We start from the raw sequence: 25524 nt of genomic DNA on the forward strand, positions 1-25524 counted from the left end.
ATATGTTTCTATAAGATCCCCCCTCAGTCTTCTAAATTCCAGCGAGTACAAGCCCAGTCTATCCAGTCTTTCCCCATATGTAAGTCCCGCCATCCCAGAGATTAATCTGGTGAACCTTCTCTGTACTCCCTCTAAGGCAAGAACGTCTTTCCTCAGGTTAGGAGACCAAAACTGCACACAATACTCCAGGTGCGGTCTCACCAAGGCCCTGTACAACTGCAGCAGAACCTCCCTGCTCCTAAACTCAAATCCTCTTGCTATGAATGCCAACATACCATTCGCTTTCTTCACTGCCTGCTGCACCTGCATGCTTGCTTTCAATGACTGGTGCACCATGACACCCAGGTCACGTTGCATCTCCCCTTCTCCCAATCAGTCACCATTCAGGTAATACTCTGCTTTCCTGTTCTTGCCGCCAAAGTGGATAACCTCACATTTATCCACATTATATTGCATCTGCCATGCATTTGCCCACTCGCCTAATCTATCCAAGTCACTCTGCAGCCTCCTAGCATCCTCCTCGCAGCTAACACTGCCACCCAGCTTCGTGTCATCCGCAAACTTAGAGATGTTGCATTCAATTCCCTCGTCCAAATCATTAATATACACTGTAAATAACTGGGGTCCCAGCACTGAGCCTTGCGGTACCCCACTAGTCACTGCCTGCCATTCCGAAAAGGACCCGTTTATTCCTACTCTTTGCTTCCTGTCCGCCAACCAATTTTCTATCCACCTCAACACTGAACCCTCAATACCGTGTGCTTTAAGTTTGTACACCAATCTCCTATGTGGGACCTTGTCGAAGGCCTGAAAGTCCAGATATAACACATCGACTGGTTCTCCCTTATCCACTCTACTAGTTACGTCCTCGAAAAATTCTATAAGATTCGTCAGACATGATTTGCCTTTGGTAAATCCATGCTGACTTTGTCCGATGATTTCACCACTTTCCAAATGTAATGCTATCACATCTTTAATAACTGACTCTAGCATTTTCCCCACTACCGATGTTAGGCTAACTGGTCTATAATTCCCCGTTTTCTCTCTCCCTCCCTTTTTAAAAAGTGGGGTTACATTAGCTACCCTCCAGTCCTCAGGAACTACTCCAGAATCTAAAGAGTTTTGAAAAATTATCACTAATGCATCCACTATTTCTGAGGCTGCTTCCTTAAGCACTCTGGGATGCAGCCTATCTGGCCCTGGGGATTTATCTGCCTTTAATCCATTTAATTTACCTAACACCACTTCCCGACTAACCTGGATTTCCCTCAGTTCCTCCATCTCATTAGACCCCCGGTCCCCCGCTATTTCCGGCAGACGGTTTATGTCTTCCTTAGTGAAGACAGAACCAAAGTATTTGTTCAATTGGTCTGCCATCTCCTTGTTCCCTATGATCAATTCACCTGTTTCCGACTGCAAGGGACCTACATTTGCCTTAACTAATCTTTTTCTCTTGACATATCTATAAAAGCTTTTGCAGTCTGTTTTTATGTTCCTTGCCAGTTTTCCCTCATAATCTATTTTCCCTTTCCTAATTAAGCCCTTTGTCCTCCTCTGCTGGACTCTGAATTTCTCCCAGTCCTCTGGTATGCTACTTTTTCTGGCTAATCTGTATGCTTCATCTTTTGTTTTAATACTATCCTTGATTTCTCTTGTTAGCCACGGATGCACTACCTTTCCTGGTTTGTTCATTTGCCAAACTGGGATGAACACTTGTTGTAGTTCATCCATGAGACCTTTAAATGCCTTCCATTGCATGTCCACCGTCAACCCTTTCAGCATCAATCGCCAGTCTATCTTGGACAATTCACGCCTCATACCCTCAAAGTTACCTTTCTTTAAGTTCAGAACACTTGTTTCTGTATCGACTTTGTCACTCTCCATCCTAATGAAGAACTCTACCATATTATGATCACTCTTGCCCAAGGGGCCTCGCACAACAAGACTGCTAACTAACCCTTCCTCATTACTCAATACCCAGTCTAGAATGGCCTGTTCTCTTGTTGGTTCCTCGACATGTTGGTTTAGAAAACCATCTCTCAAACATTCCAAGAAATCCTCTTCCTCAGCACCCCTGCCAGTTTGGTTCACCCAATCTATATGTAGATTGAAGTCACCCATTATAACTGCTGCGCCTTTAGTGCATGCATTTCTAATTTCCTGCTTGATGCCATCCCCAACCTCCCTACTGCTGTTAGGTGGCCTGTACACAACTCCCACTAGCGTTTTCTGCCCCTTAGTGTTTCGTAGCTCTACCCATATCGATTCCACTTCCTCCAAGCTAATGTCCTTCCTTTCCACTGCTTTAATCTCCTCTCTAACCAGTAACGCTACCCCACCTCCTTTTCCTTTCTGTCTATCCCGCCTGAATATAGAATATCCCTGGATGTTGAGCTCCCAGCCTTGGTCACCCTGGAGCCATGTCTCCGTAATCCCAACTATATCATAATCATTAATAACTATCTCCACATTTAATTCATCCACCTTATTACGTATACTCCTTGCATTGAGACACAAAGCCTTCAGGCTTGTTTTTACAACTCTCTTACCCCTTGTACGATTATGTTGAAAAGTGGCCCTTTTTGATTTTTGCCCTGGATTTGTCTGCCTGCCACTTTTACTTTTCACCTTGCTACCTGTTGCTTCTACCCTCATTTTACACCTCTCTGTCTCTCTGCTCCAGCTCCCATCCCCCTGCCACATTAGTTTAAATCCTCCCCGACAGCACTAGCAAACACTCCCCCTAGGACATTGGTTCCATTCCAGCTCAGGTGCAGACCGTCCTGTTTGTACTGGTCCCACCTCTCCCAGAACTGGTTCCAATGTCCTAAAAATTTGAATCCCTCCCCCTTGCACCATTTTTCAAGCCACGTATTCATCTGAAATATCCTCCTATTCCTACTCTGACTAGCACGTGGCACTGGTAGTAATCCAGAGATTATTACCTTTGAGGTCCTACTTTTTAGTTTATCTCCTAGCTCTCTAAATTCACCTTGTAGGACCTCATCCCGTTTTGTACCTAAATCGTTGGTGCCAACGTGCACCACGACAACTGGCTGCTCACCCTCCCCCTTCAGAATGTCCTGCAGCCGCTCAGAGTTATCCCTGACCCTTGCACCAGGGAGGCAACATACCATCCTGGAGTCTCGTTTGCGGCCGCAGAAACGCCTATCTATTCCCCTTACAATTGAATTCCCTATCACTATAGCCCTTCCACTCTTTTTCCTCCCCTCTTTTGCCGCAGAGCCACCCACGGTGCCATGAACTTGGCTGCTGCTGCCTTCCCCTGATGAGGCATCTCCCCCAACAGTATCCAAAATGGCATATCTGTTTAGGAGGGAGATGACCGCAGGGGACTCCTGCACTACCTGCCTACTGCTACGCTAGATTCCTACTGTCATTTTACATTGTGTGTCAAGTAAATAAAACTTTCTTAAATTGCTTATCAACAGCAAATAACATTACTCAATAGATGGTTCTACAAACAAAACAAAGGTTGCCCTTAATACGTTTTATCCCTATGTATTAACCTTTAATTCTGAGCCTTAAACGAGTATTAACAATAGATTGCTTTTTGCAGGCAGCAAAGCTTGCCAGTACACTTCAAAGATTAAACAACAGTGACTAACAAGCTAATATTTATTGAAACAAACTTTGCAATGAAAAATTGATTTCCACACATGAATAACTTTTCTAATACATATAATCCTTTTATTAAGTACATCTCAAGTTCCTGCAACATGTGACAAGGATGCATTTGCTGTATGGAATGCATGGCATGGGCATACAAGCCTGGGCATGTAGAATCTCTGCAAACGCAAGCCACAGTGAACATTCCAGATCAAGGCCTGCTTTCTGAGTTTATTTACTCTTAAAATGTCTGTACAGCATTAGCACAAGACAAATTGAAAACAGCAGATTGAAGAGTTCAAGGTGAAAGGGGATCACTTAGCTGTTGCCAGCACTAATGCTCTGCCTACTCTGCTTGGACCATTATCAGATGAATCACTGCACATTTAGAACCACTACTTTTCCAAACAACTTGCATTAAACATTAATCATTTGGCAGAATACTGACATACGGTCACAACTTTGTCAAGTATGACATTTTCATACATGGTTTTCTGGAATTTTAAGGTGGGTAGGAATCTAGCGAGTACGCTGCAAACAACTGCAGGCTCTGCTACCAACAAATTGAAGTGGGGTTGTAAGAAAAATGTATGAAAAGACACAAGGGATTGGAAACCAGAGCAAAAAAATGAACTGCTGGAGGAACTCAGCAAATGAAGCAACATTTATGAAGGCAAAGGGATGGTCAATGTTTTGGGTCGAGACCCTGCATCGGTATCTAGGATTTGAGGATGGTGAGAGGGACCAAGAAAGCCAGAAAACAGTTGTAGTGCACTGGTAGGGAAAAAAGCATCAAAGAATTTGTAGCTGACGATTTTAAACGTGATATTTGGAGATGGAAAAATAAATTTGAAAACAAACACATAGACCTCAGTAAAGCACTAGATGCAGCAGGAATTTTGCAGTTTGAGCTTTATGGGTGGAAGTTGGAGAGTGGGGGTTGCTGAAACAGAAAGCTGGCGAGAAGAATAATCAAAATATGGATAATGGCTTCAGCAACAGTGGAGGGAGATGTTGGAATACAACCTATGTTGTATAAACTGCTTTGGCAATGGATGGAATGTGGAGTTTGTAATCCAGCTGAGATAAACAGGTTGTGTGTATGTGTTCAACCTAAGTGAAGAATTAGTGGGGGGATTAAAGTCAATGCAAGCATAGAAAGATTTTGGTAGGAGTAGAAAATAGAGATGCCTTTATAACTTCCCACGGTCAATTATATGAACTTTTGATTCATCAAATTTAAATATACAACACGCGTATGTGTTTGATGGATTGAAAAAAAAGGTGTATTTTATGCAAATTCCCCCCAACATTTTTAAAGCATTTTTCAAGATAGCAATAATAATGTTTCATGGTGTTCATTAATAATTAGATACTGTATATATTCCATTAGTTTAATTATAGCTAGTGTTAGGGTGTATAGTCAATTAAATGAAATTATAGCATTTATATGTAGAGCAATGCAGTATGGATTACTATAGAAAAGAGACATTTCTGACTTTGGAGAAATTGGCTGAAGGACTTCTGGAATCTTTACATAACTAGGGGACTGCCTGTAAAATACCACTAAGGAACATCCAGGAGATGAGTAGAATGACTATGAAACATTTCAGAGGGACTATGGGTATACTAAAAGTAAATAATTTGCTGGAATTACAATGACTATTCTAAGGCTGTCCTCACTGAGATAGACCAGAGTATATACTCTGGTACAAACCACCATGGTGAATATTAGCGGTTAGGAAAGATAATAAACAATACAGTGGCGTTAACACATTCAAAGTAACTGGTGAAATGAACTATAATGTAACACATGTAACATAATTGTATGGCATTACCAACATGCATGAATAACATTTGAGACAAAAATTAGCACTGAATCAAGAACCAACTGTGCTGAAATTTCAGATGCTAAACAAATACGTATTTTTAAAACAAAATTCAAGCATGCTTTCTTTGAATAGGACATTTCAGGTTACACCTCCCTTTACTCCCAGTTTTAAACCGGAGCTCTTGTCTTCGTTACCAGACAGACAATAATAATATGGCTGCTTATTGTATTGTAGAGTACAGACCTGAGCAATGTTGGCCTGAGAAGCAAGGCGAATCATGATGTCCAGCTTTTCCAGTTTTACATATATTGGGTCATTGTATTTCACAAAGAACACCTTTATCTCTTGTTTCAGGATTTCTGGCCTGAAAAATAAGAAAATGGCATGATTGTTGTATGGTTAAAAAAAAAATTCAGAGATCCCATGTTCTGTCAAACATCGTGTCCTTGCTTATCAGCAAGTTATCTCGACATTAACATTTTCCTTAAGGAACTTGAAGGCACTGCCTCTGATGCGATGAATCATGTTAATTATTGTAATTACATGCCCTCCCATTCTTTTCAAAAGTAGGGCAACTGACTGTTGACAACTCCAGCTGCTTTTGTGCAAAGGTATTCCCTCAAAGAAATGAGGGATAAATTAGTAAGGCTCTGCATGTTTCGCCTAAATGCCTGTTGGAGAAAGGAGCTGGCACAATTTTAAAAATATTAAGTATCAACCCTGCGCAAGGGAGTGATACACTTGCCTCTGGATGCAATATCAAGCTCATTCCAGGATTCAAATGCAAAATCGTGGCTCACTCTCAAGTTTTTATGGGAGGTTTTAACTCTCAAGGGTGTTTTTAACTCAGGGACTCGCCATCTTTCAAACAAGATGTTAAATATACGCAGCACCCTTGAGACTTTGGTGGTGCTGAATCATCAGTTATTATTGGATGTTACCACTTTAATACATGAACATACTTTTAATTTGCTATCTTTTAAGATGTTACACTGAAGTTTAGTTTAGGTTCGAGATAAAGCGCAGAAAAAGGCTCACCGAATCCGCACCCACCAGCGATCCCCGCACATTAACACTATCCTACACATATTAGGGACAATTTACACTTATACTAAGCCAATTTATGTACAAATCTGTATGTCTTTGGAGTGTGAAGGAAACTGAAAATCTCAGAGAAAACCCACCCCGACACGGGGGGAACCTATGAACTCCGTAGATAGCTCCCATTGGCAAGATGGAACCCGGGTCTCCGGTGCTGCAAGTGCTATAAGGCAGCTACTCTACCGCTGTGCCACCGTGATGCCCCATAATAAACCCCATAAGAAATTATACAAAACCTTTCCAGAGAACATCCAAGTTTAACAAGAAAAGGGGAAATGGGGCTCGGGGGAATCTAAAAGCTTGGGAAACAGGGCTCCAGCGAGTTCGGAAACATCAACCAGTGAGCTGGATGCCGAACCATCAGGAATTCTGAACAATGGGAGAGAATGTTATTGGAGGTTTAGTATATTCACTATTCCCAAGAGCCCTAAACAGCAAAGTTACACAAAAGTAACATAGTAAAAAATTAAGGAAAATTTGGAGAGGATAGTTGGAGGATATACTGCAACTAAACTCCAGCTAAAAGAGCTGATTAGAACAACTGAGATACCATAATATTTCTGTCAGAAATGTCACTGAGTCTGCGAGCTCTATGTGCTCTGAATATTCTCAAAGCTTGAATGGAAAGCAAGTAAAGCATAGAGAGTGAAAGCAACCATGTGTACCACGCACCATATTGCTTCTCAGGCCACGTTTGAAATATTCAGCAGAGAATTCACCTGGTCCTAAAAGGGTCTGCATAAACCAGTACTTTTGAAAGAAAACATTTAAAAATACATGCTTTACAATGTGTTTCTTTAAAACAGTCGAGTGAAGAGGTGAAGTGCACTGAAAGATGAGAATTGTCACTGAAGTCTTGTGATTCTGTGTTCAGTCTGCACGGCAACACGGGAACAGCAACTACAACCTAGTTTGCAATTCAAAGTGAATTTCCATTGTTTTCAGCAGAATACATTGACCAAAGAGGTCTCCAATTTGATTCCCAAACTGTTGACTCAGCTTTTCTCTATCAAGGCTGCGTTCATGATGTTACAACGGAAACTGGGAGAGTGAGAAGAAAATAATGAGTGAAATAAATGTGGACTGTTGCAATGTCAAATTTGCTGTCAGGTTCACATGCCATGGTTTGCTGATTAATCTTACTGTAGGAAGTGCTATTTTGTTATTTTCAAAAGTTATAATCTGTTAATAATCCAAAATACGAGTTCATGTCACAGCGTGGCAATTCATGTATTTGGTTAATTATGTAGAATTAAAACGCTGGTACTTATGATGATTACCATGAAACTAATTAGACCGTCAAACACACAACTAGTTCATTGATGTCATTGAAGACACACACAAAATGATGGAGTAACTCAGCAGGGCAGGCAGCATCTCGGGATAGAAGGAATGGGTGATGTTTCGGGTCGAGACCCTTCTTCAGAATGATCGTCAGGGGAGCGGGAGTTACAGAGATAAGGAAGTGTAAGAGATCAAAGATGAAGCTCAAGAAAAATGTAGAATAGACCATTGTTAGCTAGGAGACGGTGACGACAAAGCAAACTGAGCTACAATGTAATCAGGGGGACAGGCAGACTGGTCAGAGAACTGGGAAGAGGGAGGGATGGAGATAGAGTGAAAGTAAGGGTTACTTGAAGTAGAGAAGTCAATATTCATACTGCTGGGGTGTAAGCTGCTCAATTGAAATATGATTTGCTGTTCCTTCAATTTGTGCTGGGTCTCACTCTGACAATGGAGGAGGCCCAGGACAGAAAGGTCAATGTGGGAATGGGAGGGGGGATATAAGGAATGGGAGGGGGGAGTTAAAATGTTCAGCAACCGGGCCGAGACCAACTGTCTAGAGCCAAAACATCACCCATTCCTTATATCCAGAGATGCTGCCTGTCCCGCTGAGTTACTCCATCATTTTGTGCCTATCTTCAATGACATCAATGAACTAGTTGTGTGTTTAACAGTCTAACTAGTTTTCACCTTTGAATTAAAATTTTGATAACACTTTAGAGGAAGGTGGGATATAGTTAAATAGCTGAACAGTACATACGACAGCTTGGATAGTTTTTCCTAATCTTTGACAATATACAGAGATGGCCTTCAGCATAAAACAGCACAACAGGGTGGCAATCTATAGGTTGGGCCACTGAGGAGCTGGAGAGCCAATATTACTGTTTGCTCAATGACCACAGGCTGTCACAGTTCGGCAATGTTTTAAGGAGCAAGGAGATCAATTGGGCTGTAGAACTCAAGCCAAAAGTTATGGTATTCCGCAGACATAGGGAGAGAATCCAGAAATTCAAAAATCAGAGGTGCTGGTGCAGGATTCCCAAAAAGTTAATCTGCAAGTTGAATCGGTAGTAAAGAAAGCAAATTCAATGCTAGCACTTATTTCAAGAGGGCTTGTATACAGAAACAGGGATGTAATATTGAGGCTCTGTAAGGCGATGGCAAGGCCGCATTTGGAAAATTGTGAGCACCATATCTGAGGAACGATGTGCTGGCTCTGGAGAGGGATCAGGGGAGGTTTTTCAAGAATGATCCCAGGAATGAGCAAGTTAACCTGTGATTAGCGTTTGTCTGCACTGAACCTGTACTCGCTGGAGTTTAGAAGAATGAAGGGGGACCTCATTGAAACATACAGAATAGTGAAAGGCTTGGATAGATTGGAAGTGGAGAGGATGTTTCCACGAGTGGGAGTCTAGGATTAGAGGTCATAGCCTTAGAATTCAAAGATGTTCTTATCGGAAGGAGGCGAGGAGAAATTTCTTTAGTCAGAGGGTGATGAATCTGTGAAATTCTTTGCCACAGAAGGCTGGAAAGACCAAGTCATTAGATATTCTTAAGGCAGAGAGAGATATAGATTTTTGATTAGTACAGGTGTCAGAGATTATGGAGAGAAGGCAGGATAATGGGGTTAGGAGGGAGAGATAGATCAACCATGATTGAATGGCAGAGTAGACTTGAAGGGATGAATGGCCTAATTCTACTTCTATCACATAAAATAGGAGAGGAGAGATTCAGTTGTGCGGAACCGGTTAATGGAATCCTGAAGCCTCAACTTAAAAATATAGTCCCAGATGAAACCGAAGATGTTAGAAACACAAACTGACATGACTCACGAAAAACACGAACCTGCCCAGACTCACCTCTTCTGTACAATCAGGTTGATGTTCCTCAAAGCTACATACTGCACCTCAGGTTCCCCTGATAACAAGGTGACAAGGGGAGGAGCCAACTTCTTCAGAATTGTATTGTAATACTCAGAATCCTTGGGAAGAAGCTCAATAAACTTCATCAGCACTTTCACAGCCGAGAGGACAACTGCAGAGTTAGCGTGGGAAAGTCGTGGTGTCACCCGCTCACAGATACTAGCAAAGAAAAAAAGAAAACCTTTGTTAACTTTCCCATATATTTTTCAGGTTAAAATTGTCTGCAGTTCAGACTGGGAACAGAGCAAGAAAAGAAGCAATTTTGGCTAAAATATTCTTGACTGCCACCATATTCATCCAGGATTTGTTCAATCTGAATTAATTCTGAATCTGATAGTACATTGGCTACATGCAACGAGAGGTGAATTTCTATCACAATGCCCTTGTGTCCTAAATGGAAGTTTATTAATTGAAACAAACACTTGTAGAATTGTGCACAATTAAATCATACAAATAAGTAAAATAAATGACTCATTTGAAAAGCTAAAGCCATATTGTAATTTCAGACCAATAATCATTATTAATTTATTTTTCAATTAAATATTGCTTATTTCAATAAGTGAAAGGTCAGTGCCAATATATGGAGAACACTTAGTAGGAAGGTGTCTAGACAGTCTCAATGACAACAGTTTCTATGTTGCCAAGATGAAAGCTCAGTTCAGTTCAGTTTAATTTATTCTCACGTATACCGAGGTATAATGAAAAGCTTTTGTTGCGTGCTAACCAGCCAGCAGAAAGACAATACCTTATTACTATCGACCCATTCACAGTGTATGAGATACATGATAAGGGAATAACGTTTAGTGCAAGATAAAGACAGTAAAGCCCAATCAAAGATAGTCTGAGGGTTATCAATGAGGTAGATCGTATTTCAGGGCTGCTCTTTAGTTGTGAGAGGATGGTTCAGTTGCCTGATAACAGCTGGGAAGAAACTGTCCCTGAATCTGGAGGTGTGTATTTGCACATTTCTATACCTTTTGCCCGATGGGAGAGGGGAGAAGAGGGAGTGGCCAGGGTGCGACTCGTCATTGACTTCAGTAAATCACTCCATTCTCCAAACCCGACTTGAAACCTCCCTTAACATCACCGGCACAGCCCTATCCTGGTTCAAATCTTACCTCTCTGACAGACACCAGTTCATCTCCATTAACAACTGTAAATCCCCCACCGCTCCCCTCCCCCAAGGTGTCCCCCAAGGCTCAGTCCTTGGCCCCCTCCTCTTCATCCTCTACCTGTTCCCCCTTGGTCAATTAATCCACCGTCATGGTCTCAACTTCCACTGCTTCGCTGATGATATCCAGCTCCTCATCTCCACCAAATCAATCTCCTCCACCATACACTCTACACTGACAAACTGCATTACTGAAATAAAATCTTGGCTTCAATCAAACTTCCTCAAACTCAATTGCAACAAATCTGAAATCATTATCATTGGTCCAAAAATGCTCACCAAATCCACCCAAAACTTCATCCTCAACATTGATGGTCTCCCAGTATCCACCTCACCTCACATCCGGAATCTTGGAATCATCCTTGATCAAACCCTCTCCTTCGACAAACACATCAAACACATCACAAAGACAGCCTTCTTCCACCTCAAAAACATTGCCCGTCTCCGTCCATCCCTCTCCTCCACAGCTGCAGAAACCCTCATCCACGCCTTCATCACCTCCCGTCTGGACTACTGCAACAGCCTCCTCTATGGCGCACCCTCAAAAATCATCAATAAACTTCAATACATTCAAAACTCCGCTGCCCGTCTACTCACACACACCTCGATCCGTGACCATATCACCCCCGTCCTTTATAAACTCCACTGGCTCCCCATCCCCCAGAGAATCCAGTACAAAATCCTCCTCATAACCTACAAAGCCCTCCATAACCTGGCCCCATCCTACCTGACCGACCTCCTCCACAGGCACACTCCCACCTGCACCCTCCGCTCTGCCGCTGCCAATCTCCTATCCCCCCATATCCGGACTAAACTCAGATCCTGGGGGGACAGGGCTTTCTCCATCGCTGCTCCCACCCTATGGAACTCACTACCCCAAACCGTTAGAGACTCCCCCACACTCACCACATTCAAAACATTGCTGAAGTCTCACCTGTTCAGTACTGCCTTCAACCACTGAAGATCACCTCACCTTCTGTCTCCTTTCTCTGTTCATTTATTTATTTACTTATTTATCTATTTATTCATTTCTCCTATGTTCTCAAAATCTCTGTAAAGCGTCTTTGAGTATATGAAAAGCGCTATATAAATAAAATGTATTATTATTATTATTATAGTAAACGGGTGGTGTGCAATCCGTCAGCATCAATGTGCCAAAGTGAGGATGGTCAAGAGCCTCTGGTTCCTGGGCGTAAATATGACCAAATCCTGGCCCAACCGCATTGATTTTACAACTAAGAAATCACAATATCACTACTTCCTCAGGAACTTGCAGAGTTATGGATGCAGCCCACAAACCAGCCTCCCCAACTTCGACTCCACACTCTCCTTATTGCCTTGGGAAAGTAGCCAAAACAATCAAGGCCATTCACACACCAGTCATTCCCTCTTTTCCCCCTCTCCCATTGGGATGAAGATACAAAAGCTTGAAAGTATATACCACCAGATTCAGGAAAAGCTTCCACCTTCTATTCAGACGACTAAACAGAGCTGTAATAAGCTAAGGGTGTGGTCCCGATATCTCAACCTACCTCACTGCGGCCCTTGCTCTTTTTTAATCTGCATGGACACGCCAGTGGCAGCAAACATGTACCCGATGTTGGGGGAGTCCAGAACCAGGGGCCACAGTTTAAGAATAAGAGGTAGGCCATTTAGAATGGAGATGAGGAAAAACTTTTTCACTCAGAGAGTTGTGAATCTGTGGAATTCTCTGCCTCAGAAGGCAGTGGAGGCCAATTCTCTGGATGCTTTCAAGAGAGAGTTAGATAGAGCTCTTAAAGATAACGGAGTCAAGGGATATGGGGAGAAGGCAGGAACGGGGTACTGATTGTGGATGATCAGTCACAGTGACTGGCGGTGCTAGCTCGAAGGGCCGAATGGCCTTCTCCTGCACCTATTGTCTATTTTCTCTGTAGCTCTTGCACTATTCTGCAATCTGATTATTTTTCCCTTTGCACTGCCTGTTGTACTGGTGTATGGCTTGACTGTACTCACTTAAACGTCTAATTAGGCTCTAGATAGCATGCACACAAAGTTTCTTACCATATCTCAGTACATGTGACAAAAATAAACCAATACTAAATAAACTTTACCAAGGTGCAGCCATACATTGACAAAACATGAGAAATTCTAAGTAATGATGGAGAAAAGAGGGCTTCAGGAACATAATTTGGCGATGTGCAGCTGTGGTAAAGATAGTATGCACATGCCTTTCAATGGCAATCCTTTCCTGGCCCTATAACTGACCTTGTCATTTACCTTATTACTAAAGCATGCATTGCCTTGTGGTAAAGAAGAAAGGGAATATGCCGCTCAAAAATCAAAACAGATTATTTTTAGAATTTCGATTTATAGCTTTACAATTAGACCTCCAATCAGGTTTCCACGACTGCCACATTGCTGAAACAGTTCTAATCAGAGTCACTAATGACACTGTACAAAAAGGTTAACTATCTATCGCACCTTGCGCCCTCTAATGTTTTGTAGTCAACGCAACGTCATCATCCTCTGAAATCCTTTCTCTTGGGTGGGACCGGTTGGTTATTTTCACTTTTAGTCTATTTACTCCATGCCTGAAAATCAATTGCCATAGCTGCACTTCCAACCCCTGCGCTGTTATGCCCATCTCCCCAAAGATCTATATTTTCTCTCTTATTTTTCCAAGTATGTCACAGCTGAAAACAGTGTCGATTTCTACATATCCACAGATAGCACCTCGCACAACCTTACCACCTCTTCTGTCTTGAAGCTCAGATGTTTCAAAATTGTCAGACTGTTCTGAGTGAGCAAACATTTCTTTCAACTAAACACATGTCAGGAAATTTGAATCTGTTGTCTTTAATTCCCATCATTTACACACAGTTCCCTAGCTGCTGTTTTCAATCCTCTCACATGTAACCGTTTGTGTTCCGGATATAATATTTGACACCAAGAAGGGTTTTGGATCCCCTTTAGCCTACAGATTCACTTTAGCCTACTTCACTGAACGCTGCCCCCATCCATCTCCCTTCTTCATTGTCTCCACTGCTGAACCTCTAATTCATGCCGTCATTACCTCCACACTTGACTATCCAACACAGTGTGTGACTCCTCCTTTCCATATTTCATAATCACGGGACCATGCCACCATCAGGTGCTGAAATTGTAAATATGTCCCTTCCGAACGGAGACCCGACCTTTGTTTTTGTGTGGGCTTGGGTCGCGGACATTTCACCATCCGGCGCGGCCTAAAATAGGCCGCGAGATTTTTCTCTGCTGGGCGGGGGCTTCAATGTCGGGAGCCACGACCGCCCCGACGTGCAGCAACAGCGGCAGCGACAGCATGTTCGCCCACCCCGGATCGCGGGGCTTGGGTCGGCCCGCTGTGGACCGTCCGGCGCGGCCTGCAACCACAACAACCTGACCGCGGGAGAAGACGGCAGGGGAAGGGAAAATACATTGTGGCCTTCCATCACAGTGAGGAGAGGACTGGAGGAGACTCACTGTGATGGATGTTTCTTTTTTTGTGTGTTTTTGGGGTCGTGTAATTTGCCTATTTTAATGCTTTATTGTGTAATCTGCCTAATTTAATGCTTTTATTGTTGGACTGTGGGTGACTGAATTTCGTCCAAAAAATGTGTTTCTTTGGATGACAAATAAAACTATCTTGAATCTTGAGTGATAACTCACACCAAGACGTATTCTCCTATCACCCCTCTGCTTGACGATCTGTTTAAGCAGGCACTGAAATATTATCTCTACATCTGTTTCTTCATGGTTTCATCCTTCCCCGTGTAACATTTTCCTACAACACCTGGAAATATTCACACTCCTCCAATTCTGTTCGCCAGCTCATTCCCAAATTTAATTTTTCCACTGTTGGCATCTGCAGTTTTAGTTGCCAATGTCCTTTGAATTCCAGCACTAAATATTTCTACTTTGATTTCCTCCTTTAAGACACTCCTTGAATCCTACCACTCTAGCCAAGTTCACTGGCACTTTCCCCAACGCCCTTGTTGTCTGTGCAACATCAAATTCATTGAAAATTGGTTCGACTATTGTCATGAGATGGTTCTCCTATGTTATAGGCACTGTATATATAACTACACAAACTGTAGGACCCCTTATTACCACCCATCTGAACACCATCATCTCATTTCTTGACCACCTCCTTGTCGTAGAGCTGAAGACACAAGCATTACATAGGAGCTTACCTCTGTGCCTCACGTTCATCCCTGGGATTGTAGTTTGACAGGCAGTCAAGTATAAAGATCTGACCCCATTCAGTGCACTCATTCAGAGCGGTGATGAGTTTACTAATGTTCTGAGGATTGAGGTCAAGCAGGTTACTGTTTGGATGGGATTCACTGATCTCAGAGAGAGCAGCCACAGCATTTGCAACCACCTGTGAAAAGAAATCAGAAGGATAGAATTTTAAATTTGATTTAATACACTAGCCTCAGATTCAATTCCTTGGTTTACAATTGCAAATATTTCAGATCAGAGACAATGAGAGATGGCAACTTACTATATTCTTTCATCACCGTTACAATTTGTTGAATTACATTGAAGCTTTTACAGTAACAAAGCCATACCTACACTTACATTTTCAGAAGAGAATCAGGCCCCATTGTATGAAACATTACTGTCCTGTGTGCTAAACAAACATTGGCCTGGGTCTGAGGTGAAGGCAGGAGAAGTTCTTTGATCCAGCAACGCAATGCAGAGATGGCTCAGTACTAGCATTCATTCCCATTCCGACAGCACTCCGAAGACTGGAGCTGCATCCCAGCAAAGTAGTGATAGATGCTGATCCAGCAGACGAGTAGTCAAGCTCTTTGGACCTCTTGTCAGATGCAAAATAATTTATGAACTATTTCAAATAAATGTATTGAAGTCATTGCCAATATTCACAATATTTAACCCTCAATCAAAACTGATATAGTTCACGTGGTTAATTACCTCATGGTGTTCTGTGTGGAATATTTCCCTATATTGCAAAAATAATTCAACTTTAAAAATATGTAACTAGTTAAAGTAAAGACATCAATGTCAGAAAAGCTGCTATCTAAATCCAACTATATTTTCTTTAAAATACTTACTTCAAACTTAATTTGTACAATCATATATACATTACACCAAGTTTAAGTTTCTTATTTCAAACCTAACTCCATTCTATTTCCAGGCTAAGTACCATTTTTCAAGAGACACAAGCTGCTCTCCTCTCCCGCTAAGTAATCATTCTCTACAAAAGCTGCATGACTGGCTCTTCTCCCCCAAGCTTAACTTTTTTTCTCCACAAAGAGAAAAAAGTTAGAAAATCCCTCTGCAACCTACACAAGGAAGAAGTCACCATGAGAAGCCCCTTACTCCCTTGTAGCTCCTCTTAGCTTCCTTGTACAGCCCATGGTAGAAAAAAAGAATCCAACTTTGTATTGGTAAGGAGATGCATTATTCATACAGACATTTTCCATCCCACTGCATCCCATCGTTGGATTGGTTGCCGATCATAGAACAGTCGTCAAGTTTATTGTCATAAACACAAGTACGGTGAGGTAGGGGTACAATAGAAATAATGCAGCAGCATCATCGGCGCATACGAGAAGACAACAAAAATAAACAAGACATCAGCGCAAAAATACACAATTAGAAAACCAAGTCCCTGGGAGTGCAAGAGGTAGTAATCCATGCTGAGCTAAGATTACAGTTGTGTACATTGGTTCAAGAACCTGATTGTTGTAGAAAAATAGCTGTTCCTGAACCTGGTGTGGGATTTTAGGCTTTTGTACCTCCTGCACAGAGCAACAAGGGTACCTCCTCTCAGCAGAAGTCACCTACACCACAGACACTTGATTCAAAAGCCATTTATTTTGACCTAATTTATACCAGAAAATATTCATACTTGTTGAAGAAACGTCAAATTATATATAAATCACATCTAATACCAAGTCTTTATCTTTGAACTGAATTGATCGATTAGCATTGCTCACATCAATAAAGAACTTGCATCTATTCAATATTTCAGAACTTGTAAATGCCCCTCAGATAAGAAAGTAATTTAAGTCCAGTCACTAGTGCAGGAATGGTGAGGCTGACTGATTAAAGTTCACAAATTTAATAACATCTCAATAATTTGTTTTCTAGCGACAGAAGGTAAACATTGACTGAAACACGATGAAAGTCTCACTGTACGCATGGATGTTTTATATCAATGCAAGATCAGAAAGAATTACATTTTGCCTCAGCTCAATCTGGCAAACTCAAAGCGCCAGAGATCCAGGTTCAACCCTGACCTGAAGTGCTCGCTGTAAGGAGTTTACACGTTCTCCCTGTGACAGCAGGGGTTTCCCTTGGTGCTCCGGTTTCCCCTCCAAATCCCAACGATGTGCGGGTTGGATTAAAATACAGTTGAATTAGGTTAGTACAGCTGGGTAGTTGATGGTCAGTTGATGGTCGGGGGCCAAAGAACCTGTTTTGATGTTGCATCTCTAATCATCTTTCAAATCTACTGGATTTTCTGTGAGGTTATACACAGAAACTTAGAATGAATTGCAGTATGTCATCAGTCTCAGAGGGGAACGAAATAATTGAATCAAGATGCAAGAATGGAGGTGATTAATAGTGGAAGTACATGCTATGGATGTTGTTTATTCACAAAATTCTGGAGTAACTCAGCAGGTCAGGCAGCATCTCAGGAGAGAAGAAATGGGTGACGTTTCAGGTCGAGACGTAATGGATGTCGAATCAAGAACCTCAAAATGAATGACCCTCCGTTGATGAATCCAAGAGGCAGGAACAAGTTTGAAGAATCAATCTGAAGGATCTGGCCCCAAAACAGCATCTGTCCATTCCCTCTGCAGATGCTGCATGACCCACTGAGTTCTTCCAGCAATTTAAGCAGATTCCTCCAACAGTTTGCATAAGCAGAATAACCTGAGGATATACTGCCACCTGGAGGTGAAAATTCAACAGCATGTCCAGACTTCTGTATCTTACAATCTCGCCACATATTTGATAAATTGAAAGATACAGCTTGGGAAAAGGCTCTTTATCCCACTGACTCAACGCCGACCATTGATCACCCATTCATACCAATTCTATGCTATTCCACTTTGGCATCAACTCCTTATACACTGGGGGCAATTTACAGAGGCCAACTAACCTACAACCTGAATGTATTAGGTATGTGCGAGAAAACTGAGCATCCCGAGGAATCCCATGTAGTCACAGGGAAAACATGCAAACTGCCACACATACAGCATCTGAGGCCAGGTCTCTGGAGCTGTGAGACAGCAGCTCTACCAACTTTGATCTCTGGGCAAAGCTCAGTTTCTTCCAGCCTCTTCCAAGACCTTCCTCCGTCTTCTTCGGCAGTCCAGAGGATTGAAGAGGATGCAAGAGGACAATGTGGGAACTGTGGACTCTTCCACAGATGGGGCAGTTGTGGTCTCTTCCACATATGGGGCAGTTGTGGTCTGACGGGTAGGTGGCCTGAAGGTCTGAGCTTATTCTGTTAACATGGGATTGCTGTGTACTGCTACGCTTTCAGATTTCCAATACCATCCAGAATGCTCCACATCCACTTGGGCAGGGGGAGGGGGAGGGGGGGGGGGCGTTCTGAACAGTGACTTAAGGTGCCTGCTGCAGGTAGCCCCAATGATCAGCAACCTCAATGAATTACTTTAATGGATGGATCACAGAAGCAGGAATAACCTGTGGAAGCAGTGCCACCTGGAGGCAGGAATTACACATGCATGTCCAGCACTATTCTAATTTCTAACCAATGGTTTGATGATGGATTCAAAGAAATTAAACCAACTGCTTGCCTAAATATGCTCCCACATATTTAAAATAATTTCCCTAAATTTGAATTATGCACATTTGCTGATACCTCGGTTGAGGAAGTGATTATTATTTGAATTGGTTCACAGTTAACTTACAATTTCCCAGCATTACCGTATCTTTCCTTCAACCCTTGAAACATCATTATTGTAAGTAACATCTCACAACATGCCAATAATAGACAATAGATAATAGGTGCAGGAGTAGGCCATTCGGCCCTTCGAGCCAGCACCACCATTCAATGTGATCATGGCTGATCATTCTTAATCAGTACCCCGTTCCTGCCTTCTCCCCATACCCCCTGAATCCGTTTAAGAGCTCTATCTAGTTCTCTCTTGAATGCATTCAGAGAATTGGCCTCCACTGCCTTCTGAGGCAGAGAATTCCACAGATTTACAACTCTCTGACTGAAAGAGTTTTTCCTCATCTCCGTTCTAAATAGACAATAGACAATAGGTGCAGGAGTAGGCCATTCAGCCCTTCGAGCCAGCACCGCCATTCAATGCGATCATGGCTGATCACTCTCAATCAGTACCCCGTTCCTGCCTTCTCCCCATACCCCCTCACTCCGCTATCCTTAAGAGCTCTATCCAGCTCTCTCTTGAAAGCATCCAACGAACTGGCCTCCACTGCCTTCTGAGGCAGAGAATTCCACACCTTCACAACTCTCTGACTGAAAAAGTTCTTCCTCATCTCCGTTCTAAATGGCCTACCCCTTATTCTTAAACTGTGGCCCCTTGTTCTGGACTCCCCCAACATTGGGAACATGTTTCCTGCCTCTAATGTGTCCAATCCCCTAATTATCTTATATGTTTCAATAAGATCCCCCCTCATCCTTCTAAATTCCAGTGTATACAAGCCTAATTGCTCCAGCCTTTCAACATACGACAGTCCCGCCATTCCAGGAATCAACCTAGTGAACCTACGCTGCACGCCCTCAATAGCAAGAATATCCTTCCTCAAATTTGGAGACCAAAACTGCACACAGTACTCCAGGTGCGGTCTCACCAGGGCCCGGTACAACTGTAGAAGGACCTCTCTGCTCCTATACTCAACTCCTCTTGTTACGAAGGCCAACATTCCATTGGCTTTCTTCACTGCCTGCTGTACCTGCATGCTTCCTTTCAGTGACTGATGCACTAGGACACCCAGATCTCGTTGAACATCCCCTCTTCCTAACTTGACACCATTCAGATAATAATCTGCCTTTCTATTCTTACTTCCAAAGTGAATAACCTCACACTTATCTACATTAAACTGCATCTGCCATGTATCCGCCCACTCACACATGTCCAATTCACCCTGCAGCCTTATTGCATCTTCCTCACAATTCGCACTACCCCCCAGCTTAGTATCATCTGCAAATTTGCTAATGGTACTTTTAATCCCTTCGTCTAAGTCATTAATGTATATCGTAAATAGCTGGGGTCCCAGCACCGAACCTTGCGGTAACCCACTGGTCACTGCCTGCCATTCCGAAAGGGACCCATTTATCCCCACTCTTTGCTTTCTGTCTGTCAACCAATTTTCTATCCATGTCAGTACCCTACCCCCAATACCATGTGCTCTAATTTTGCCCACTAATCTCCTATGTGGGACCTTGTCGAAGGCTTTCTGAAAGTCGAGGTACACCACATCCACTGACTCTCCCCTGTCAATTTTCCTAGTTACATCCTCAAAAAATTCCAGTAGATTTGTCAAGCATGATTTCCCCTTCGTAAATCCATGCTGACTCGGAATGATCCTGTTACTGCTATCCAAATGCTCAGCAATTTCGTCTTTTATAATTGACTCCAGCATCTTCCCCACCACTGATGTCAGACTAACTGGTCTATAATTACCCGTTTTCTCTCTCCCTCCTTTCTTAAAAAGTGGGATAACATTTGCTATCCTCCAATCCACAGGAACTGATCCTGAATCTATAGAACATTGAAAAATGATCTCCAATGCTTCCACTATTTCTAGAGCCACCTCCTTAAGTACCCTGGGATGCAGACCATCAGGCCCTGGGGATTTATCAGCCTTCAGTCCCATCAGTCTACCCAAAACCATTTCCTGCCTAATGTGGATTTCCTTCAGTTCCTCCATCACCCTAGGTTCTCCGGCCCCTAGAACATTTGGGAGATTGTGTGTATCCTCCTCAGTAAACACAGATCCAAAGTAACGGTTTAACTCGTCTGCCATTTCTTTGTTCCCCATAATAAATTCCCCTGCTTCTGTCTTCAAGGGACCCACATTTGCCTTGACTATTTTTTTCCTCTTCACGTACCTAAAAAAACTTTTGCTATCCTCCTTTATATTATTGGCTAGTTTACCCTCGTACCTCATCTTTTCTCCCCGTATTGCCTTTTTAGTTAACTTTTGTTGCTCATTAAAAGAGTCCCAATCCTCTGTCTTCCCACTCTTCTTTGCTATGTTATACTTCCTCTCCTTAATTTTTATGCTGTCCTTGACTTCCCTCGTCAGCCACAGGCGTCTCTTACTCCCCTTAGAGTCTTTCCGCCTCTTTGGGATAAATTGATCCTGCAACCTCTGCATTATTCCCAGGAATACCTGCCATTGCTGTTCTACCGTCTTCCCTGCTAGGGCCTCCTTCCAGTCAATTTTGGCCAGCTCCTGCTTCATGCCTCTGTAATCCCCTTTGCTATACTGTAATACCGACACTTCCGATTTTCCCTTCTGCCTTTCCATTTGCAGAGTAAAACTTATCATGTTGTGATCACTGCCTCCTAATGGCTCTTTTACCTCTAGTTCCCTTATCAGATCAGGATCATTACACAACACTAAATCCAGAATTGCCTTCTCCCTGGTAGGCTCCAGTACAAGCTGTTCTAAGAATCCATCTCGAAGGCACTCTACAAACTCTCTTTCCTGGGGTCCATTTCCAACCTGATTTTCCCAGTCTACCTGCATGTTGAAATCTCCCATAACCACCGTAGCATTACATTTGTGACACGCCAATTTTATCTCCTGATTCAACTTGCACCCTATGTCGAGGCTACTGTTTGGGGGCCTATAGATAACTCCCATTAGGGTATTTTTACCCTTACAATTCCTCATTTCTATCCATACTGATTCAACATCTCCTGATTCTATGTCACCCCTTGCAAGGGAATGAATATCATTCCTTACCAGCAGAGCAACCCCACCCCCTCTGCCCACCTGTCTGTCTTTTCTATACGTTGTGTACCCCTGAATATTCAGTTCCCAGCCCTGGTCCTCTTGTAGCCATGTCTCAGTGATCCCTACAACATCATACTTGCCCATGACTAACTGAGCCTCAAGCTCATCCACTTTATTTTTTATACTACGCGCATTTAAGTATAACACTTTAACTTCTGTATTTACCTCCCCTCTCACATCGGTCACAAATGGCCCTGCCCTTAATCTCTTTTCCCCTCTAGAACTTCTGTTCCCATTCTTCCGAGAGTCTTCTGCAATATCTCCTGTATTCCCTTTAACCTCATCTTCATATTCCCAATTTGTTAACCCCTCCCCCCCACTACTTAGTTTAAAGCCACAGGTATCGCACTAGCAAACCTGCCTGCCAGAATGTTTGTCCCCCTGCTGTTAAGATGTAACTCGTCCCTTTTATACAAGTCACCCCTAGCCCAGAAGAGATCCCAGTGGTCCAGAAATCTAAATCCCTGCTCTCTGCACCAGCCCCTCAGCCATAAATTCATACCCTCTATCTCTCTGTTCCTGGCCTCACCAGCACGAGGTACCGGTAGCAGTCCAGAGATAACCACCTTCGACGTCCTACTTCTCAGTCTTTTTCCTAACTCTCTAAACTCTCTACCTCTTATTCTTAAACTGTGGCCCCTGGTTCTGGACTCCCCCAACATTGGGAACATGTTTCCTGCCTCTGATGTGTCCAACCCCTTAATAATCTTATATGTTTCGATAAGATCCCCTCTCATCCTAAATTCCGGTGTATACAAGCCTAGTCGCTTCAGTCTTTCAACAAATGACAGTCCTGCCCTTCCAGGAATTAACCTAGTAAACCTACGCTGCACGCCCTCAATAGCAAGAATATCCTTCCTCAAATTTGGAGACCAAAACTGCACACAGTACTCCAGGTGCGGTCTCACTAGGGCCCTGTACAACTGCAGAAGGAGTTAAGCGTGAGCTAATCCACACAAATATCTAGTATTGTGACACCTAACTGTGTAGCAATTTAGTGACCATTCTATCAAGGCGTATCTAATCTATATAAGCAATAGAAATATAGAACAAAATCAAAATAGTTAAGAAACAACAGCTTGTGTTTATATCACACATTGGCTGCAGAAAAACATCCCAGCACGTGACAGGGGAATAACAGTACAGAAATTGAACAATAAAACAACTGGACATGCTGGAAAACTGAAATAATAAACAGAAAGTGCTGGAAACACCCAGCAGGGCAATCCTTAGTTGTGCTGAGAATTTCTGTAAATAAAAATACAGAAATCGATGCCAAGCCAAAGTGGCAGATGGTGGGAAGAGTTCCCAATGGCTTGATCAGAGCAGATTAGCTTAAATTGAGGAGTTTAAAGGGAGAGCTATAAGGGTTTGCAGTAGCTGATGGTGCAATCACTATTGCTGGAATGGTCAGCATTTTGACCAGCCATTGAAGTCTTGAACTCACAACTAAGTGTAGAGTGACCACACAATTTACTCCAGCCCACCTAACACCAGCCTCACAAGCAGAGCTTCCCCCCCCCCCCCCTCACTGTGGGCCAGTCATTACTGGATTCGTACCAGGTTACCAGCAGACTATCTGGGCACAGCAGGAGGCATGATAGCTCTGGGAGATGAGAAATGGGATAACTAGAGAGAGCGTAGGCTCCCTTGGAAACCAAAGTGGTCATCTGTTCGATGAGATTAGACATGGTCCTCAATGACCATGGGGCGGCACGGTAGCGCAGCGGTAGAGTTGCTGCTTTACAGCGAATGCAGTGCCGGAGACTCAGGTTCGATCCTGACTACGGGTGCTGCACTGCAAGGAGTTTGTACGTTCTCCCCGTGACCTGCGTGGGTTTTCTCCGAGATCTTCGGTTTCCTCCCACACTCCAAAGACGTACAGGTATGCAGGTTAATTGGCTGGGTAAATGTAAAAATTGTCCCTAGTGGGTGTAGGATAGTGTTAATGTACGGGGGATCACTGGGCGGCACGGACTTGGAGGGCCGAAAAGGCCTGTTTCCGGCTGTATATATATGATGATATGATGATATGATGAATATTTCTCCTCTATTTTTACTGCAGGGAAAGTCATGAAGACTAGATAACTTGGGAAAGTTAATGGAGATGTTTTGAGGACAGTTCACATTACAGTGAAGGAGGCGCTGGATGTCCCAAGACGTATAACGGTAGATCAATCTCCCATGCCTGATCAGATATATCCAAGGACGCTGTGGGAAGCTAGATAAGAAATTGCAAGAGTCCTGGCTTAGATATATGAATCGGCGATGGCACAAGTGAGGTGATGGAAAACTGGAGGATGTCCAATGTTGTGCCTCTATTTGAGAAGGGCAGTAAAGAGAAAAATTGGGAATTATTAACAAGTAAGCCTAACATCTGTGGTAGAAAAATTACTGGAGGGGATTCTGAGGGATGAGATTAGGAAAGTTACTGGAGAGGATTCTGACCGATGAGATATATTCATTTGGGAAGACAGGGATTGATTAGGGAACATGATTTTGTGTATAGAAGGTCATGTCTCATGAATTTGATTTGTTTTTGAAGAAGCAACAAAGAAGGTTGACAAGGACGGGGCAGCAGACGAGTCTATTTGAACTTCAGCAAGGCCTTTGATAAGGTTCCACATGGAGGCTTCTCCGGAATGTAAAATTGCATGGGATCCAGGCAGAACTATTTAACCAGATTCAGAATTTGACCACTAGTCAGGATGCAGGATAGCTTTAGATTAGTTAGATTTAGCTCTTAGGGCTAAAGGACTCAAGGGGTATGGGGAAAAAGCAGGAACGGGGTACTGATTTTCGATAATCAGCCATGATCATATTGAATGGTGGTGCTGGCTCAAAGGCCTTCTACTGTACCTATTTTTCTATGTTTCTAGGTTTCCTATATGAACTCGCATCTCCGGATTTGTACAAACATACAATTAAGGAGTAGCCAGTTGGATCCTCAAGCCAACTTTATCGTGGCTAATGTTATTGTAACTTCAACTCTGCATTCCCATCTATCCAGTGAATTTTGATCCTCTTGCTCGTCAAGAATCTATCTGCCTTAGAAATATTAATTGACTCTGCTTCCACTGTCTCATGAAAAAGCGAGGTACAAAGAAACAACTGATAGGGAAATTGTGAACCCATAATTCATCTCACCGGTTTTAAATGATCAACCCCATTTACAGTGACCCCTCATTCTAGATTCTCCCAGAAGAGGATACAAATTCACCCCCAATGCCCTATCAAGACCACAGAATCTGTTTCAATTAAATGCCTTCTGTTTTCAGTGAGTCAGTCAATTCTTCCATCTATGCCAACATGTTACCTTAATTGAAACCATAGTGAGTGAGTCATCAGTGAGTGTTAAGTTGACTAACAAACATTTCCTTGACACTATCTAATCAAAAGGTACAGCACCCACCTCTAATATTTGAATGATTTGGGTCGTGCTTCATTGACCATCACCCCCGACCTAATGTACCCTCTAGTGTTACCCTACAGCTGACCCTGACTTGGTGGCGCAACAGTAGAGCAGCTGCCTTACAGCGCCAGAGACCCGGGTTCGATCCTGACCACGGATGCTTGTCCG

At 42.9% G+C, this 25524-nt stretch overlaps 1 protein-coding gene across 3 annotated transcripts in view; it reads right to left on the reverse strand.

Moving 5' to 3' along the window:
• The window catches only part of ap2b1 (adaptor related protein complex 2 subunit beta 1), a 199428-nt gene that overhangs the window by 151825 nt on the left and 22079 nt on the right, over positions 1–25524 (reverse strand). For all 3 annotated transcript variants that reach the window (XM_078422575.1, XM_078422576.1, XM_078422574.1), the window contains exons 6-8: positions 15134–15324; positions 9707–9928; positions 5706–5826 (exon numbers count right to left, since the gene is read on the reverse strand). In XM_078422575.1, coding sequence (XP_078278701.1) covers positions 5706–5826; positions 9707–9928; positions 15134–15324 — 534 coding nt within the window. The remainder of the gene's footprint in view (positions 1–5705; positions 5827–9706; positions 9929–15133; positions 15325–25524) is intronic.

The sequence above is a fragment of the Rhinoraja longicauda genome, chromosome 26 (genome assembly GCF_053455715.1).
Source record: "Rhinoraja longicauda isolate Sanriku21f chromosome 26, sRhiLon1.1, whole genome shotgun sequence".
NCBI classification, from domain to species: Eukaryota; Metazoa; Chordata; class Chondrichthyes; order Rajiformes; family Arhynchobatidae; genus Rhinoraja; species Rhinoraja longicauda.